Source organism: Delphinus delphis, chromosome 20 (assembly GCF_949987515.2).
Source record: "Delphinus delphis chromosome 20, mDelDel1.2, whole genome shotgun sequence".
Taxonomy (NCBI): Eukaryota; Metazoa; Chordata; class Mammalia; order Artiodactyla; family Delphinidae; genus Delphinus; species Delphinus delphis.
The window spans coordinates 47,334,894-47,354,141 of record NC_082702.1 but is presented as its reverse complement, the minus strand read 5'-3'; the positions used below and the strand labels follow the sequence as shown (position 1 = coordinate 47,354,141).

The 19,248-nt window shown below is 45.9% G+C and overlaps 1 protein-coding gene across 1 annotated transcript; it reads right to left on the bottom strand.

Annotated features, from left to right (window-relative positions):
• Positions 1-1,531: 1,531 nt before the first annotated feature.
• GABARAPL2 (GABA type A receptor associated protein like 2) lies at positions 1,532-12,877 on the bottom strand. The gene is made up of 4 exons (XM_060000387.2): positions 12,709-12,877; positions 12,322-12,377; positions 11,001-11,173; positions 1,532-2,140 (listed from the first exon to the last, which is right to left on the bottom strand). The coding sequence occupies exons 1-4, from the start codon at positions 12,740-12,742 to the stop codon at positions 2,050-2,052; spliced, it is 354 nt and encodes a 117-aa protein (XP_059856370.1). The 5' UTR covers positions 12,743-12,877; the 3' UTR covers positions 1,532-2,049.
• Between the last annotated feature and the right edge of the window lie 6,371 nt (positions 12,878-19,248).

The following is a 19,248-nucleotide window of genomic DNA, read 5'->3' as shown; positions in this document are numbered from 1 at the left end:
TACACATCTAATTTGTGAGAAATCATAAAATGTATGGCCTGGAAAAATCTGAATTTTCATTTGTAGAAAGTGGTTGTAAAGCAGCACCATGAATGCATGTACATATAACGTGTATGGTTATCATTCCAACACGGTATGTAATAGTAAAAGACTTCAAACCACCCAAATGCCGTTAATAGGGCACTAGTTAGGAATGTTGCTGAAAACTCAGCCTCTGTGCACCAGTGCTGCATTCAATCTCGGAGACAAGAGTTTTGGGTGAAGCAGAAAAACTTTATTGCTTTGCCAAGCAAAGGGGGACACAGTGGGCTCGTGCCTCAAAAACTGTGTATCCCAACCCCGGGGGGATTTGGTGAGGAGTTTTATAGCAATGGGCAGAGCTGCCCATAAGATTAGGGTGTGTGCAGGGCCTGCATCCCTTTAATCTGGCCCCAGGTGGTCTCCTCCTACTGAGCTTCTCTGTTTCCCTTAATCTGGCCTCAGGTGGTCTCTCTCTTTTTTTTTTTAATATTTATTTATTTGGCTGCCTGGGTCTTAGTTGCAGCACGTGGGATCTTTAGTTGAGGCATGGGAGAATCTAGTTCCCTGACCAGGGATCGAACCCAGGTCCCCTGCGTTGGGAGCAAGGAGTCTTAGCCACTGGACCACCAGGGCAGTCCCAGGCCTCAGATGGTCTCTTGATAAGCTTCTCTGGTTCCTTTAATCTGGCCTCAGGTGGTCTTCTCTGGAATGAAGAATGCTAACATCTTCCATTTGTTGGGAGTTTTAGTTCTGTAAAGAGCTCAAAGGTGTTATGTGTACCCCTTGACCTGGAACCAGGACCTCCCCCAAGGCTACACTGTTGTTTCTTGGCTGCTCCTACCACCTTGTCTCTGCATCCCCTCCCTTCCCTGATCAGCAACTGTTTGAATCTGCCCTTCGAAACTCAGGGAAGGTCATGGAGGCTGGAGTCTATTCCCTACAAGAAACGGGGAACACGTAAAGGCTTCTGTGCCCAGGAGCCCCACAGGGTCCTGTTCAGTTTCAGTAATAATGATATATCCACACAATGCGATACTAAAATAAATTTAAAGGCTTTCTATGAACTGATATGGAAAGATCACTAGGATATACTGTTTTTAAAAAAACCAATGTACTTAAGTATAGATATAATGTGTTCTCTTTTGTATAAGAAAAAACATTTGGGACATATATTCATATTTAACTGAACTTGCAAAAACAAACTCTGAAAAGAAAGAAGATGCCAGTACAAGTAGTTTCCCAAAAAGTGGAGGGTTAGGGTAATCAGAAAACAGTGGTGGGAGAAGGACTTCTCCATGTATACCTTTTTAAAGAGACTTGACATCTGAATCATGTGAATATATTAACCACTTAAAAAAAAAGTTCCCTCCTCATGACACAGACCACTGCTTCCTGTGCCCAGCTGTGCTGCCATAGGCCCCACAAATCCTCCTCCTAGCCTGGCAGGTGTAGAAGCTACTTCTCTGACCCATTTATAAGAAGGTGAATAAAGGACATGGTCACACTGCAATGCCTTTATAAGAGGAAGTTTTATTGTTAATTATTTACCTTAACAGTTTCAGAAAGAGGAACAGATTAGCTCAGTCCAACATGATTGGCAGTTGGCAAAATCTAGTGAAGCAAGTGTTCTGATTGCTAAGGATTTAATTTGGATGCTTTTAATACTTAGCCATCTAACACCTCAAACATAATCGAGAATAAATGCATCATCTCCCTCCCTTTCATTTTAATTCCCACCTACCTCTCTTCAATATGGAAATATCTTCGTTAAATAAGATTCCCAGAGGAACAAGCTCCCTGGAGAGTATAGCCATGAGGACAGTGCACAAAAAGAAAAACTCAAAATAAAACTCTGTATGATAATTTACTAGTCTAAGGAAACAATACCTTCCAATATATTAAGAAATAAATCCAGTTACAAATGCACTGATAGGTCTATGTTAAGAGGTTCTGGTATAGTAACTGAAAATGGCCAGCTATTTACAAGATACACAAGCAGGAATGGTGCACCTAGCCCAGCACTGGCCCTCAGAAACCAAAAGTGTTTTCTCCACTGTAGGCCACATACAAGAATCCATCTTCATCTTTTTCCTTCTCGTAAAGCTGTCCCATAGTTAGGCTTGAAAGAGAAAAACAAAAAACAACATTGAGAATTGGGTTTGATTACTGAGTCTACGTGTTGGGAGAAAGATGGCTTGAGGATAAGGAATTTCACTACTTAAACTAGCTACTCTGTCACACCTTTGGTGGTAGGTGATAAAAAGTAATTCTCTGGGAATCGGTAGATAAGACTAGAATCAACCTCCATCCTCCTGTCCCAGGCAAGGCCATTTGACTCACCCTTACACCAAGGTATTCCTTCAGAAGCCAGCTCTAGCTCCTAGGGTGGATGTGGTTGGTTAGTACTGGTTAGTGCTTTCGCAATGCTTTCTGAATGGGGGGGTGGGGGGGGCTAGGGAGAAAAGCTAATAAGCAAAATAAGAGTCTAAGAGGCCCATCCCTGTGTGGGTGAGAGACAAAGGTAAGGACGAGTACTTGTGCTTTCCTTTCCTCAGGGCTGGTCTATTTGAAGATTTATAATTCGTACCTAGCATGATAAAGAATGAGTGGGCTGATTCCTGTGGAAGTTCGCCCGCCAGAAACCCTGTGCCCCAGAGATCTGCATCGGCGTCATCGAAGGGAAGTTACTTTCCTCACATGTAATGCAAAAAGCTCTCATATTGTATCTGGGATCCAAAGAAGTCTTGCCCAAGCTTCCTAAGAACCCTCCAGAAATAGATATTGCTCAAACTAAACATGTGTGGGTGGGAGAGCTGGCTTTCCCTCAGCGGTAAAACAGACTGCAGCAGGGGAGACCTAATCTAGTTCTCTGCCATGAAGCTGAGGTGCACTGGCTCCAGAGTAAGACTAGTAACACCTGGAGCCCCAGGTGAGCTCTGGCCACATGACTGCTCTATTAGAGATAAGCAGGAGGTGCAGACATGTGCTAAACCTCAGCATGACCATGCGTGGTGGGGTCAACCAGAACCAGCACTGACAAAGCAGTCTGAGAGCCGGCCCCCGAGGTGACAGAGGTCACTAAGCCCGGACAGGTCTTAACAGATGCTTAAATGCAGGACTCAGGAGAACAAGGGCCAGAGGGTAGATAAAGAGGGGTTGGAGGCCTCAAGCTGGTGAAGCAAAGACTGCCCCATGCTGCTGCTTTGCTCCTGGCAGCTGTATGGGACCACCATGTAAACAGGAATGCAGACCACATTTACTTATAAAGGGGAGTTTTTCTCCTTTCCTACTCTTCCTGCCCATTTTCAAGCTTAGCTGGTTCGGCTGTGTGGGTAGATGAGAACTAGTAATAACGTAGGAGTGGATGAGTATGAATACAGAATGGCCTGTCACTGGCATCTTGTACAATAAAATCGTGCTTCCTGTGAGGATCTAACTGGAATTTGTAAAATAAGGACTCCCTGAAACAGCACTGTCCACTACAAATTTCTCCTGTGATAGAAATGTCCTATATTTCTGCTGTCCAATGCAGTCGCCACTATGTTCAGCACTTTAAATGTGGCTCATCTGAATTGCTATGTGCTGTAAGTGTAAAACATACACAAGATTTCAAAGTATCAGAGTATGAAAAAAAAGATGTAAAATATCTCAATTTTGACTACATGTTGAAATGATGCCATTTTGGATATACCAGATTAAAAAAATACTATTAAAATTAACTTCACCTGTTTTTCTTTTTTTAATGTGGCTACTAGAGAATTTTAGATTTCATATGTGGTTCACATGCCATTTCTATTGACGACACTGCCCTGGAACGTGTGAGGACTCGGGGGGCAGCAGGTAGAGGGAGGAACACGTGCCCATGAGAACACCTGTGGTGGGTGGTAGGTCTCAACCTCAGCTGCACAGCAGAAACAATGGGGAGCTTGAAAGACATGCCCCACCCCAGACCAATTAAATCAGAATCTCTGGAGGTAGGACCCAGGCATCAGTAAGTTTTAAAATGCCCAAGATGGGGACTTCCCTGGTGGCACAGTGGTTAAGAATCCGCCTGCCAATTCAGGTGACACGGGTTCGAGCCCTGGTCCAGGAAGATCCCACATGCCGCAGAGCAACTAAGCCTGTGCGCCACAACTACTGAGCCCACATGCCACAACTACTGAAGCCTGTGCGCCTAGAGCCCATGCTCCGCAACAAGAGAAGCCTCCGCAATGAGAAGCCTGCGCACCGCGATGAAGAGTAGCCCCCGCTCACCGCAACTAGAGAAAGCCCGCCCGTGCGCAGCAAGACCAAATGCAGCCAAAATAAATTAATTAGTTTTTTAAAAATGCCCAAGATGATTCCATAGGCAGCCAAGTTGAGAAACAATCCCCTTGCCAGAGGGAGAGATGCTTGTCTGTCTTTGTTTGTTTTGGAGATGCTTATCTTTAAAAGCATGGGATTAGGAAGTAGAGTGAGCCAGGAAGTGGAGTGAAGAGCCAGCAACTAGCAAAGGGCTTGAAGAAGTAGCGGGGGTCTCTCGAGAAGACTTTTACCCTGGTGGTTAGGAATGCCCTGAGGAACCCAGCTTTTCCCTGAGAATCCTCAGAATGAGGCAAAGGGGAAAACAGCTACCGCTACTGCCACAACTCTCTTGCCCCGCTTGGTACAAGTGTCCAGGGTGACCGTGATAAGACCTGAACTACAGTCTCTCCACTATCATTACCAAAGGGGTTTGGAAGGAGCAGACACTGTGTGCAATTCGAAGGCGGCAGCCACACCTTGATGCCTATGTCAAGTTTGGTTCCATCTGCCAGACTAAGTTCTGCTCTTCTCCTAGCAAGTTACAAGCCCAAGGGCAGTGACTCTAAGTTGTGCTGCTGAGTTAGAAATACTTGAGGAGCTTATAAACCCCAGACTCTGAACGTTGTCTGCAGTGAACAAGACCACGGAACGACTACTGTCTAAGGCAGGCTCTGAAACTGACGGGGTTGGGGGAGGAGGACCCATAATCATGTGGCTTTCTGTCTTCAGATTCCACTGTCTTTTAAGTAAAACTTTGGTTTATAAATTTAACAGTGCCCTAGCAGCTATAAAGGCTGATCATAAAAATTCTAATTATAATAGCAAACACTATGTGCCAAGCACTTGTTTTAAGTGCATTACATGTATTAACTCTTTACCCTCAGAACAATCTTAGGAGGCAGGTACAATCATAATCCATAGTTCAGATAATAAAAGTGAGGCACAGGGCTTCCCTGGTGGCGCAGTGGTTGAGAGTCCGCCTGCCAATGCAGGGGACACGGGTTCGAGCCCTGGTCTGGGAGGATCCCACATGCCGCAGAGCACCTAGGCCCGTGCGCCACAACTACTGAGCCTGTGCGTCTGGAGCCTGTGCTCCGCAACAAGAGAGGCCGTGATAGTGAGAGGCCCCCGCTCGCCGCAACTAGAGAAAGCCCTCGCACAGAAACAAAGACCCAAAACAGCCAAAATAAATAAGTTAATTTAAAAAACAAAGTGAGGCACAGAGAGGTTAACTAATTCATGCCAGATCACAAAGCTAGGAGACATTCTTACCACCAAGTTGTGCTGCCTCCATGTGAATACACAACTAGATCTAATGACCTAATGTCAGCATTCTTGTACCTTTTGTGAAGACCTCCCTTAGAATAGCACTTCTCACACATACAGACATGCATAGGGAATCACCTGGATGTCTTGTTAAAGTGCCTGTTTTGATTCTGAAGGTCTGGGTCAAGGATGAGATTCTACATTTCTATCTAACAAATTCCCAGGGAAGGCCACTGCTGCCAGCTTCTGTATCACACATTGAGCAGCAGGTCCTTCAGATCCTGTAATTTTACAATTAGATGGCTGTGCCTAATGATTTTAAGAGCCCTTTCACTGTTCTCCTTTTCTCTGCCACGCAGTGTCATGTGGAAACTCTACTTAGTTGGCAGTAGCACAGTGTCCTTATACTCAGGGTATCTCTTGGGCAGGAACTTGAAAACTGACAATGCTCAACACTGGGAGCTAAATGCTCCAGTCAGCAGCCCGTGACTGAACGCCTGATTCCAAGGCTTCTCTAGGTGACGAGAAAGAAGACTGGCGCATCTGTACAGTATAATTCAAAAACAGCACGTGTGGGATCAGGCCACACACATACAGAGTCAGAATAACTTGGTCTGGAGCCAAAAAAGAGCAGGGCTGCAAATATAGTTTAAAAATACTTTTTTTAAAAGTCCCATTAAGGGGCTTCCCTGGTGGCGCAGTGGTTGAGAATCCACCTGCCAATGCAGGGGACACGGGTTCGAGCCCTGGTCCAGGAGGATCCTACATGCCATGGAGCAACTAAGCCCATACGCCACAACTACTAAGCCTGCGCTCTAGAGCCTGCATGCCACAACTACTGAGCCCGCAAGCCACAACTACCGAAGCCCACGCACCTAGAGCCGTGCTCCACAAGAGAAGCCACCGCAATGAGAAGCCCGCGCACCACAACAAAGAGTAGTCCCCGCTCGCCGTAACTAGAGAAAGCCCACATGCAGCAACGAAGACTCAATGCAGCCAAAAATAATAAAATAAATTAAAAAGAAAAAAAAGTCCCATTAAAAGAATAGCCAAGGCGGTTACCCGCTGTCTGGTGCAGCGACCTGGCGTGGGGAGCCGTGGGAGGGGAGGAGAGGGTGTCGCTGTCGCTGATGGCTGAGGCGGCAGGAGGGAAGCTGGATCCCGGGCGGTGGGAGGGAAAGCAGGAGAGAGGGTCTGGTGAGGCGGCAGCACTCAAGGCCACGCTGGGTCAGGCTTGGTTCTTGTGGAGTGGGGTGCAGGGTGCCAAGCCAAAAAAAAGAAGAAAAAAAAAAGAATAGCCAAGGGCTTCCCTGGTGGTGCAGTGGTTAAGAATCTGCCTGCCAATGCAGGGGACACGGCTTTGAGCCCTGTTCCGGGAAGATCCCACATGCCGCGGAGCAACTAAGCTCGCGAGCCACAACTACTGAGCCCACATGCCACGACTACTGAGCCCACATGCCACAACTACTGAAGTGCCCGTGCTCCGCAACGAGAAGCCACTCCAATGAGAAGCCCGCACACCACAACGAAGAGTAGTCCCCACTCACCGCAACTAGAGAAAGCCCGCACACAGCAATGAAGACCCAACACAGCCAAAAATAAATAATTAAATTAAATTAAATTTTTTAAAAAAGAGCCCTCTTTAAAAAAAAGTCATGAGGGACACAAAATAATTAAAAAAAAAAAAAGTATAGCCAAGTGGAAGGGCAGGGATGCAAAACGTGCCCCTTTTCAGCAGGCAGCATACAGCAGAAGGCTGGTGTGTTCCTTTAGGACAAGTTCTGTACACCTCTGAGAAGTCGGGCTCCCCTCTCAGAATCCAGAGGCCCAAGCCACACAGCACCAGATGGGCCACTACTGGAGCAGCAGAGGATCTGAAAGCAAAGAGACACTCATCCAAGAAGAAGGCTGCTGAGCAGTGGTGGTAGGGGACTGCCACCTTCAAGCTCTGAGTCTGACAAGGGAAGAAATGGGAAAGCCAATGGCAGTTTTAAGCCATGGAGCCAAGCTAAAGGTATGGTGGGACCCTGAAGTACTGAGTGAAGTGAACCTAAATTGCCCCCTAAAACCCTGTCCCCTACACTTCCATTCAAGATAAACTGGTCTAGACAAACTAACCAATAATAAAGGCACTTTTCAGAAGGATCCACACCCAGGAATGGCCATGCTGCTGAGGGCACGCCAGTTTCAAGCTGCTCACCAGCCTACGAACTGGGGGAGGCTGACCTAGAACTGTGTGGATGCCCTATCCCTGCACAGCCTTCCCCTGGGCCCAGCCAAGGCCAGGCTGCGGAGGCTGTGGGGTCCAGCCTGACTCAGGAATTGGCTGGGCTGATGGGCCACCCGGCCATCCATCTGCTCTGCGCCCCACGTGCTTCCACTGTATCTGGATTTATCTCTTTCCCAGCAGGGGGAGGGTGGGTGGGGTGAACTGGGAGGACAACGGCCACTGCTGTGGATCCTGGAAAGGCACAGGCCTCAGAGTGAACGTTAACATGGCCCTAAAGGCTGCCCAAGATTCTAAAATACAAAAATTAACTACTGCTTATTCCTTTTATCAGATTTTTCTCTGATATAAATAAACTCTATTCCACTGTTAAGATAAACCCTGCTCTTGAAGAGGTATTTACCCAGAAATGATCAAATGTGCTTCATTTAAGCACCTTTCTAAATGAAGTCTGGACTATAAGACATCACAACTTCTTTTACTTAGTACCTCTTTAAGAGCCAGGAGCAACTAAACACCATAATCTTAAACAGGACGGATTTCCCAATATAACATTCCCAAGTTATAACATCTTAGATATATTTTATTTAATAATATACTCCTGTTTCTATTTTAGACAGGGGATTAAGAAGACTCTTATCTGTGCTCTAAACAAAGACCAAAGGTGGGCACCACTGCCACGTCTGGGTTCCCCTCTAAAGCTGTGACTGGGAAACATACACTGATATTCTTTCTCAAGTCCTGTCTGCACCAAGGCATAGTTTTCCCTTCGTTTCTGGCCCAATTCTGGATGCAGGCACCTAGGCAGAGAATTCAACTTTTCAATGGGAAATGGGAAAAGGCAGTTGAGATTTCCCCTTTTTTAAAAAAGAGAACTCAGAATTTTGAAAGTAAAACTCTTAGAGACTTGCTTCTGTCTCTATTTCTAGAATCAATATTTAATACTAACTACTCAAACAATAATCACGTTATTTTACGTGATGGTCACCTGCAAAGTTCCGCTCCAAGGCAGGAACAAATGAAGTTACTTTCGCTCAGCCGCAGACGTAAATTATCCTTGTGTAGATCTGTCTGTTATGGTATGGGGGAGGGCTCCTCCTCTCTCAACTCTGTTTTCCCCAGCCACTCTCCAAAGGCTGCAAGCACTGGCTGAAGGTTAAAGGAGGCTCCATGCTTCCCTAAGGAGGCTGAAAAGTGCTACGTAAGAGGCTGCTACTGCCTTGGGGAGGAAATGGCAACACTGAGTCAAACAATAGCTTTAGGAAGGAGACTGGCAATTTTGTTTGTGAAGCCATCAGTTGCATAAAGGCCAATGATGTCACATGCCTCTTTTATTTATAAGCAAATTTGTTTTTAAGAATAAAACCAAACAAACAAAGAACTGGTACATTAAATATGGGGCAGGAAGTCATTAACTGGGTCCAAGGGTGCTGAAGAGCCTGGGCAGAGGGGCTGGTTAGTGACTTGGGTCACTGGTGTAATCTGTTTCAGGGAGGATTCTTACCAGGTTCGAAAGGCAAATAAAACTTAGAGAGAAAATGGCCCTGAAGCAGCCTCTGCCGCCCTGAGAATCACTTTTCATTTCCAATTCTATTTATATTTCAGGGATAATGGGGGAGAGGGCGTTAGTTAAAATCTTCAGCCATTTTAATTGCTAGATAACGTAATCTTAATGTCTCCAGAAGCCTGCTTCATTTCTTTCAAGAAGTATCAGAGGATTAGAATCAAGGAAAATAAAACTCAATGCCACAGATCCTAGTCACCTACTTCCTCCCATAAGAAGCCACCACCAGGAAGGAGAAAACATAGGGCCACCAAGGAGCTGCAGAAGTTGCAGGTGGCATGAATGAAGATTTACCTCCCCCACTACCTGAAGGGAAGTGGAGAGTGACCACAGATGCCCAGGGCTTCACCAGCCTTCCCTAGTGAAGAGTGTACCTAGCACCACACTGCCCAGAGGCCTGCGAAGGAAGGCTGGGAGAGCCCAATGGGATGACCAGGTCACCCCTGGCAACACCGCAGCTTCCTGAGCTAAAGCTGTAAGCAAACCAATGGCACCCATTAGGCAGGACCTGGCCTGTCTCCTCAAGCAGAACCTTGGCCTAACGGAAGAACCTTCCATTTCTCCCTTATACTCTGCCAAACACCAAGAGGTGGAGGTGGTAGAGACTGGGAAAGAGAAAATCAGACCAAAAAGTAGCCAGAGTTGTCTACCTTTCATAGGAAAAGGACTAGAACTTGGCTTAGGCCTCTTCTGGAGCTTTCAAGGATTTTCAAAAGAAACATATTTTGGCCACATTGGGCTAGTTCCCAGGAGTTCTTAAAGCCTTAGCTTCAGAAGTACTATTTTTGGGGGGATAACAAATGAAACTTAGTTTGGGTCACTAAGATGAGATGCAGCCAGGAATTCACATTCAGAGGAGGGGCCTAGAAGTACTCAAATCAGTAATAGGAAAGGACTGACCAGGGACACAGACTGAGCCAGAAAATTTTCCTCTTTCCACAGAGGACTAAAGTCAGACTGTCAACTACCTAGAAGGGAACTGTAATGCCCCTGCCTAGATTCAGGCCCCAAGTTATCCCAAAGATTGCTTCCAGGCAGCACAAGAGCAAGAGCAAGGGGGTGGTTACTCTGAAAGTCAGAGCAGGTGGTACCAAGAGAGGTGTAAGTCTGTAAAGAGACCTCAGAGCCCTTTGCTGGCCAGCAGCCATTTCCACGTACTTGAAGATCAGGCAGCTGCTCTCAGGGTACTCTCACAGTGGCCAGAGCTGAGCCTGGAAAGCGAGCAAGTAGGCAGGGTGATTAACTGAAGCTGAGCCTCAGCAGAGACCACAAGCTCCTGGGGAAGAACGACAGGACTTATTTCATGGATCATTTGGAGAAAACCTTGTTTCAGGCTTCAGTTCTACTGATAGCTTAAGCCTAATTAAGTCCTGAACTATTTAAAAGGATTCTTGGGTGTTTGAGGATAAAAAAAAAAAAAAAGAAATGATGATATTTAAGTCCAGGCCTTGTTCTGTTTTTTTAACCCAAAGCGCACACCCACCTATTGAAGCCCTTTCTTGTTTTCCTTGAACTCCTGATGTCAGGGAGCACAAAAATCAGATTTCTCGTCAGGACCTCTAAGAGTTTTCAGACCTCCAAAGTTTTGAGTTCTGTAAGCAATCAAGCAGATGGCCAATAGCAGTACACAGCTCTCACCTGGACTGTGGGACTGTCTTATCCACAAACAGGAATATTGCCTTTTCAGAAGGAAGCTGGATCCTTTTCCTGATGATCCACATGAACTGAGCCACAGTGATGTCAGATGGAACCAGATACTTCCGTTTGTCAATGTCAACAATCTGAGAGCCTGAGACTTTTTCCACAATCACCTGTGAAAGTAAAGAAAGGTCAGGACTAGATTTCTAATGTGAGGCTCTGGCCCTGCATTGGTGGAGAGCTGATGAACAGTGTGTGGGCAAGGAGGTGTTTGGGAAACTGCATAACATGAGAAAATATGCCCCTGATTTAATAAACCACACACTCTGGAGGTTAAGAACTGATATAAATGTGTTATAGGGAAACGGTAAGTGCTTTTCTGTGGTCAACTATTATATTTCTCATCCCTGATGTCAGCACGCATAAGAGAAACACAGCCCTCACTACAAAGCTTTTCAACATTTTGTCTGGGCAGACTCGAAAATATCTGGTGAGGGTTTCCTCTACAGCCTGTTACTCCAGGCTGGACCACAGAATGGATCTGCCTTCACACTACAGAGGAATTAAGATCTCAAGGAACACAGGAAATGAGAATGGATGGACTAATGGGAATGACTGGCAAGCCCAGCCAGCCAAGAACGAAGCTCTTCATTTGGCCTGTTGCTTCTCTCTGAACTAAGTTTCAAATTTATCCCTCCTGCCCCCTCCCCAAAGGAACTGTTCACAAGCAATAAGCTACAATAACAGGTCTGGATGTCCTTAAAAATAAATAAGGGTTACAGAAACTATCTCCCCTACCATAAGATAAATACAGGATAAGTATCATTGATTAAACACAAGCCACTAGAAGTGGCTTCTCAGATTTTTTTAGTCAGGAAAGGATGTCAAGATCAGAGTGAGAAAAGGGAACTAGAAGTCAGGTAAAGATGGAGGCTCAAAGTTAAAGATCAATGTCCTGAGACTAAAGTACCACTTCCAAGACCAAAGTGAAAGTCTCCCTCCACCACCATTCCCAAAAGTGGCTGTGACCTGTTGCCCTGTCCTAGAACATCGTTTATTACATAATTGTCTAGGGAAGCCCAGAGGCTTCTGACAGCTTGTTGGCCTAGATCAGGAGATTCAGCACTGAGGCATCCTGAACAGCATCAACTCAAGCCCCTCACGCCCCGGCCCCAGCTGGTCCCTTACCCAGTCTGGCCCATCTACTACTATAACTGGGACTGGAATCTAAACTTGTCAACTGTTGAATGGCCTGGGGCCCTATCACGGGTCCTAAACAGCAAGGGTGACAGCGAGGTGAGGGGGCGGGGAGTCCACTCACCGGAACCCGGTCGGGATATTTCGCTCGGATCTTCGCAGATTCCACGCATCTGTGTTCTATGGGAGAAACGCACCGGGCTGACTGTCGCGCCTGACCGGCCGGCCGGGTCCCGAGCTCCCGGCCCTCCTCCCCACCGTGACCTGCGAACGCCCCAGGTCCTCGTTCAGGCGTCCCGGCAACCTCGGTCCCCGGTCCACTGGCTCCGGAAGGTCCCGCAGAGGTCGGCGCGGGGTGGGTGGGCAGCCGCCCGGGGTGCCGGGACCTCGGCGACCCGAGACCAGAGTGCGGCATCCGCCCCGCCGGGCCCAACCCAGGGCGGCCCGAGTGGGGGAGGGGGCCCACCCGCCGCCCCAGCCCCCATGGCGGGGCCAATGGCCGAGCGCTTACCCAGCGAGTGGTCCTCCTTGAACATCCACTTCATGGCGGCAGCGGGGAAAGGATGCAGCCGGCTCTCGGAGCCGCGGAGCTCAGCGCACCAACCACAACAACAACGACGGCGGCGGCGGTGGCGGCGGCGGCGGCGGCGGCAGCGGTAGCGGCGGCGGCGGCGACTACACGGCAGGCGGGACTTCCGGCTACCGGAGTCTAGCAACCTTCAGGGGGCGGAGCTTCCGGCGCCGCTCGCTGGGACGCCGCGCCAAGGGGCGGGGCCGCATGTCAAGGGGCGGGGCCGCATGTCAAGGGGCGGGACAGGAGAGGGCGCTGAGAGGGGCTGCCGGCGGAGTGGGGATGACAGAGTTGGTGACAGATGTCCGTGAGGGATATTGGTGAATGGGGAGGGGATATTCGAGAACTGGTAACAGGAGTGGGGTCTCGGTGGACGTTGGTAAGGGGAAGGGGTGAGTGGGGCTCTGGCTGATGGGATAGGGCTCTTATAGAGGACTATTCATTAGGGAAACCTGCCTGGGGCGTTGGTGACAACAGGGGGATTTTGTAGGTATGGATGACAGAAGAGGGTTCTCTGGTGGTTGGTGATGGCAGGGGGTCTATTTAGGGCATTGGCACTTTGGGGAGTATTGTTTGGAGTGGTTACAGATTCGGGGCTCAATCTGGAGGCTGTGACTAGTTTGAGGGGACTGTGTGGGGTGGGGTACTGATGATAACCCGGTGGTTCAGTATTGGGGACAGCCATAATAGGTTGCATTGGACCTAGAAATTGAATTTAAACAAATCCCATTTCCTTCCCTTATTCACGAATAAATGTTTGAATAAGCATTTAAGAAAAGCTATCATAACTACGCATTTGAGGAGTGTAACATCACACTTACCACAAAGAGCCCCCTTCGCCTTAACTGGCAGAAGAGTTAGAGGTGACTGCCTGGCTCAGAGAATTCCCCTGATAGCTGGTCATGAGACGGGTTTCTTTGCCATTCAGAATGGGGTTCAGCAATCACAGCCTAGGCTGTGTGTGTGTGTGCCATCTGCCTGAGCACAGGCCTTCAGGGTCTCCAGTGATGTCATTCCTTTCTTCCTCCAAGAGTCATCAGGGCAATCTGGTCTGGTTCATCATCTGTTTATGAGCTGGTGAATACGGAACAAGATACTCACTTAATTGGGACACATGATCCTTGCCACGTGCTTGTGATTCTGATGCATCTGACAGGCCTGTTTGTTTGAACATTGTCATTCATCATTTCCTCAGTTGAAACTCCTGATGGATGTTGTGGAATCTAGCTTTATTCTGAAATTATTTTTGATATTTTAAGACTGTGTGTCTGAGCAGCTAAAATCCGTGTTTGTTTCTTGCCTGTTTTAAATGAAATGAAAAATCCTTTGAATTTCATACCTAGAAATTATTGTTGTTGCATATAGAAGCACTGTTCTAAGTGTTGGGGGTAAGCAGTGAACAGAACAGACAACACTTGCACTCTTACGGAGTTTGCATTCTAGTGGGACAAAACAAAAAAAAATATGTTGGGTAATGATAGGTGCTGTTTAGAAAAATAAAACATGGTGCTTGACTAGAGAGTGATGTGTGGGATCAAATGCATATTAGATAAAGTGGTTTGGCATATTCTAGGAACAGGAAGGAACCCCTTGTGGCTGGAGCTGAATAAATAAGAGGGTGTGTGTTAGGAGGTGAGATCAAAGGGATCTAGAACAAAAGTGAGTTGAGCTTTGAATTCCATTTGAAGAACTTTGGATTTTATTTAGAATGAAATGAGAAGTCAGTGGAGGGTTTTTGTTTTTGTTTTTGTTTGTTAGTATTTATTTATTTGGCTGCGCCGGGTCTTAGTTGCGGCATGTAGGATCTTTAGTTGTGGCATGTGGGATCTAGTTCCCGGACCAGGGATTGAACCCAGGCCCCCTGCATTGGGAGCGTGGAGTTTTAGCCACTGGACCACCAGGGAAGTCCCAGTGGAGGGTTTTAAGAAGTGTGACAGGCATGAAGAACCTAGGGGCAAGACGGGAATAAAGATGCAGACCTACTAGAGAATGGACTTGAGGACATGCGGAGGGGGACGGGTAAGCTAGGACAAAGTGAGAGAGTGGTAGTGTATATATGGACATATATACACTACCAAATGTAAAATAGAGAGCTAGTGGGAAGCAGTCACATAGCACAGGGAGATCAGCTCGGTGCTTTGTGACCACCTAGAAGGGTGGGATAAGGAGGGTGAGAGGGAGGGAGACGCAAGAGGGAAGAGATATGGGAATATATGTATATATATAACTGATTCACTCTGTTATAAAGCAGAAACTAACACACCACTGTAAAGCAATTATACTCCAATAAAAATGTTAAAAAAACAAAGTGTTATGATATGACTTTCCTTTTTAAGTGATCAGGCTAGCTTCTGTGTAGACAATAGACTATAGGGGGTTGAGGATGGAAGCAAGGGAAGAGTTAAGAGGCTATTGTGATAATCCAGGTATATGATTTTGTTGGTTTAGACCAAGAAGTTATCTGTGGAGGTGGTGGGAAGCAGCTGTGTTCTAGATATATTTTGAAGGTAGATCCAACAAAATTTGCTGGTCAATTGAATGTGAGATGAGAGATGAGTCTAAGTCACGGTTTTGGAAGAATGGAGTTGCCATGTACTGATGTACTGGAATAGGGTGGAGCCAGTGGGGCGGGGGGCAAAGCAAGGCTTTGGTTTTGGTTATATTAAGATGCCCAAGAGACACGTCCAAGTAAAGATGTAGAGTAGGTAGATGGATCTATGAGTCTCAAATTCAGAAGAGAAGTATTTAAACTATCGAACTAGAGATCCGCTAGAGAGTGAGTATAAAAATGAAAATACTTATTTTGCGAATAGAGCTAAACACTGAGGAATGAAGATGGTTATTCACCATCTGATAATGAATCAGTGAAGGAGATAGAAATTGGACCGAAGACCCCCTGCTTCCCTTTACAGAGCTGGCCATTGAGTCCTAGTTCAAAGCATGTGTACACCAGCTTGCACCCGGAAGAACTCAGTACACTTCTCAGGGGAGAGATCCGCTGCTCACCAGCTTACAGGCATGTATGTCATCTGATGGTCTCAATGATGTGCAGTGTCTGTCTTCTATCTTTACCTACCTTCTTGATGTCCTTTTCCAGTTCACCATTCTAACTGGTGTCTCTGATCTGCCTTGATGATATGCATCACCTTCTTTACATATTGGGTCATTATATTTAGCTTACTGAATGTTCTAAGGACACTGGATCTCTTTCTTGAGAGGGTTGTCAGTTGATGAGGTGAGTCAGAAGGAGAAATAGGATAATACATATATGCAATTACACGTTCACCAACTTGTGAAACATGGAGAGTAAATTTCAAAGGTATGTGAACATGGATACTGAGGGATGGCTAGGACAATGGGGGCTGACACAAAGCCAAGTGTGGCTTATCAAGAAGGACTTCACAGAGGGACTTCCCTGGTGGTCCAGTGGATAAGACTCCACGTTGCCAATGTAGGGGGCCTGGGTTCAAGCCTCAGTCGGGGAACTAGATCCACATGCATGCTGCAACTAAGGAGTCTGCATGCCGCAACTATGAGCCCACATGCTGCAGCTAAAGATCCCACGTGCTGCAACTAAGACCCAATGCAGCCTAAATAAATAAATAAAAATTTTAAAAAAGACTTCACAGAGAATGTGAATTTTATGTTTCAGAAAGAAGGGTGCATTTTCCAAACTGTAAACTTTCCTTAACAGATAGAAACAAAGCCTGGAGTTGGAAGAGGGAACTGGGAAGTCAAAGGTTTGGTGATATAAATGCCAAGGTGAAAGAAATGTTGGAAAATGTTGAAGCAAACATTCAGGAGTTCTAACCTGATTCAAGACACCCTGAATGGGCGCTTATAGAAAGGAGTAGAATACGATTTTTTAAAATTTAATTTTATTTATTTATTTTTGGTTGCATTGGGTCTTCGTTGCTGTGCGCGGGCTTTCTCTAGTTGCAGCGAGCGGGGGCTACTCTTGGTTGCTGTGCGCGGGCTTGTCATTGCCGTGGCTTCTCTTGCAGAGTACAGGCTCTAGAGTGCAGGCTCAGTAGTTGTGGCGCAGGGGCTTTTTTTCTCTGTGGCGTGTGGGATCTTCCCGGACCAGGACTCGATCCGGTATCCCCTGCATTGGCAGGCAGATTCTTAACCACTGCGCCACCAGGGAAGCCGTAAAATATGATTAAAATGCATAGTTTTTAGAGAACGACTTTCTTTGTCCTTGGAGGTAAATTGCATAAAATACAAGAAAATTATGGAAATGGAAACTGAGACGTCAGTTCTTAGTCAAGAATGTGTGAAAATGACACAATATAGACAAATCTTTAGCATTTAAAAAAAATTTAATATTCTGTCAAGAATTGAAATAAAACCACAAAAAGTAGTTGCCTCAAATCAGGGGAACAAAGAGTAAATATTAGTATCTGTTATTATTAAACACTTTTGCAAAGCTCATGGCATCTCAGAGGAGGCTGAAGCACTTCATACACCCAAATTCTTAGCAGTTACCTCCGTTTCAGCAGTGACTAAGCTGACACCAGCTACAGCATGTGTTTCCTTCTGAAAGAAGGAGCTTTGGAGGCAAACACCTCCTTCCTCACAGCAGAGCCACCCTCAGGAAGCAACATCAGAACCATCTATTCTAAATTTTATTTTAATGAGTTTTTTTAATATTTATTTTTTTATCTTGGCTGCACTGGGTCTTAGTTGCAGCACTCGGGAGCTTCCTTGTAGCATCTTTAGTTGCGGCATGCAGGATCATTAGTTGCGGCATGTGGACTTCTTGGTTGCGGTGTGTGGGCTTCTTAGTTGCGGCATGTGAACTCTTAGTTGCAGCATGCACACGGGATCTAGTCCCCCGACCAAGGATTGAACCCCAGCCACCGATCTAGTTCCCCGACCAGGGATTGAACCCCAGTCACCAGCATTGGGAGTGCAGTCTTAACCTCTGGACCACTAGGGAAGTCTCCTGGTTATTTAAATAAATGAAAGACATTCACTTAAAGCATAAGTACAGTATAATGGCAGAATCATAACATAGATTTAAGCCTAACAGTTGTTGTATTTAAGAGCTGTGTTGCCACCCCAGAAAAGCTTTAAAGCAAAAATGAGTGGTAATGGACCAGATATGTCAAAAAAATGACATGGCTGATTACATTGTCACCTTGGACTGTGGTAAGGGCCCTGGATAGTTTCCCCTTATGGGACATCTTGACCTCTTTCTGTGTTGTTAGGATCTCAGCTGTTCTCTTCATCTGAAACCCACTTCTAGGTTATGGTGACTAAACTTATCATGGTGATCATTTTGAAATGTATAGAAATATTGAAACACTACGTTGTGTAACAGGAACTTACATAGTGTTGTAGGTCAATTATACTTCAAAAACAAACTCATAAAAAAGAGATCAGATTTGTGGTTATCAGAGGCAAGGTGGAGGGAGGGGGGAATTGGATGAAGGAAGTCAAAAGGTACAAACTTACAGTTATAAGATAAATAAGTACTAGGGATGTAATGTACAACATGATAAATATAATTAGCACTGCTCTATGTTATATATGAAAGAGTAAATCCTAGGAGTTCTTACCAGAAGGAAAAAATTTTTTTCTATTTAATTTTTAATCTATATGAGATAAGCAATATTCACTAAACTTATTGTGGTAACCATTTCATGATGTAACTCAAATCATTATGCTGTACACCATAAACTTATACAGTGCTGTGTGTCAATTAAACCTCAATAAAACTAGAAGGAAAAAAATCCTTCTAGCTTGCCTTCAAAATAGGAGCATCTACTACTGGACTCCATTCTGAGCACAAACGTCACACTATCTCTTGGAACTGCAATGTGATCCTTTTGATGAAGAACTTGGCTATTGACCATGTTAAAAAAAAATTCCTTCTGCCATGTTCGAAATACTAGGGGGCGGGTGGAGTCGGGGGAAAGCATTCAATTAAGTGATACTCCAACATTATCTTTGGAGAGGAGCATAGCTTCCCCTAAAACAGGTAGCCAAGCTTGTGCCCAATTAAGGTAACAAAGTATAGCAGAGCTATATAGTAATTATCCTTTCTCTCTCTCGAAGAGCAGGGAGATTTGTGTCCTGTTTCTGTCCGGCTATGGAGTATAATGAAAGCGATAGAAAGTTTGGAGACAAAGAGACATGGTTTGGTCTTGGCGCAGGATCAGGTCCAGGACCACGGCCACATTTATGTTCTCTGTGTTTTCCTCCAATGTAGGGTGTGCTGTGACTGGTTGGGCTTAAGTACACAATGAACCATATTGGGGATTAACAGATGACACATATGCAAGTATTTACTTTAAGTCAACACTTATGCAAATCTTATTTTACAAAAATGTTAACACAGGCGATGGCTACGACTTTGGTACACAGAAACAGTCCGCCTTTGGGAAAGCGCAAGTAATGCGTAAAGCGACGACTACACTTCAGTTGCGGGCGCCGCCCCGTTAGCCCCACCCCTACCGAAGCCCGTCTCCTTGC

Excerpts from the sequence above, each read along its gene's own strand:
- GABARAPL2 (XM_060000387.2), bottom strand. The coding sequence starts at position 12,742 with ATGAAGTGGATGTTCAAGGAGGACCACTCGCTGG. Across the intron at positions 12,378-12,708 it reads CAAGGAGGACCACTCGCTGG|AACACAGATGCGTGGAATCT; the intron begins GTAAGCGCTCGG and ends TTTCTCCCATAG. Across the intron at positions 11,174-12,321 it reads AATATCCCGACCGGGTTCCG|GTGATTGTGGAAAAAGTCTC; the intron begins GTGAGTGGACTC and ends TTACTTTCACAG.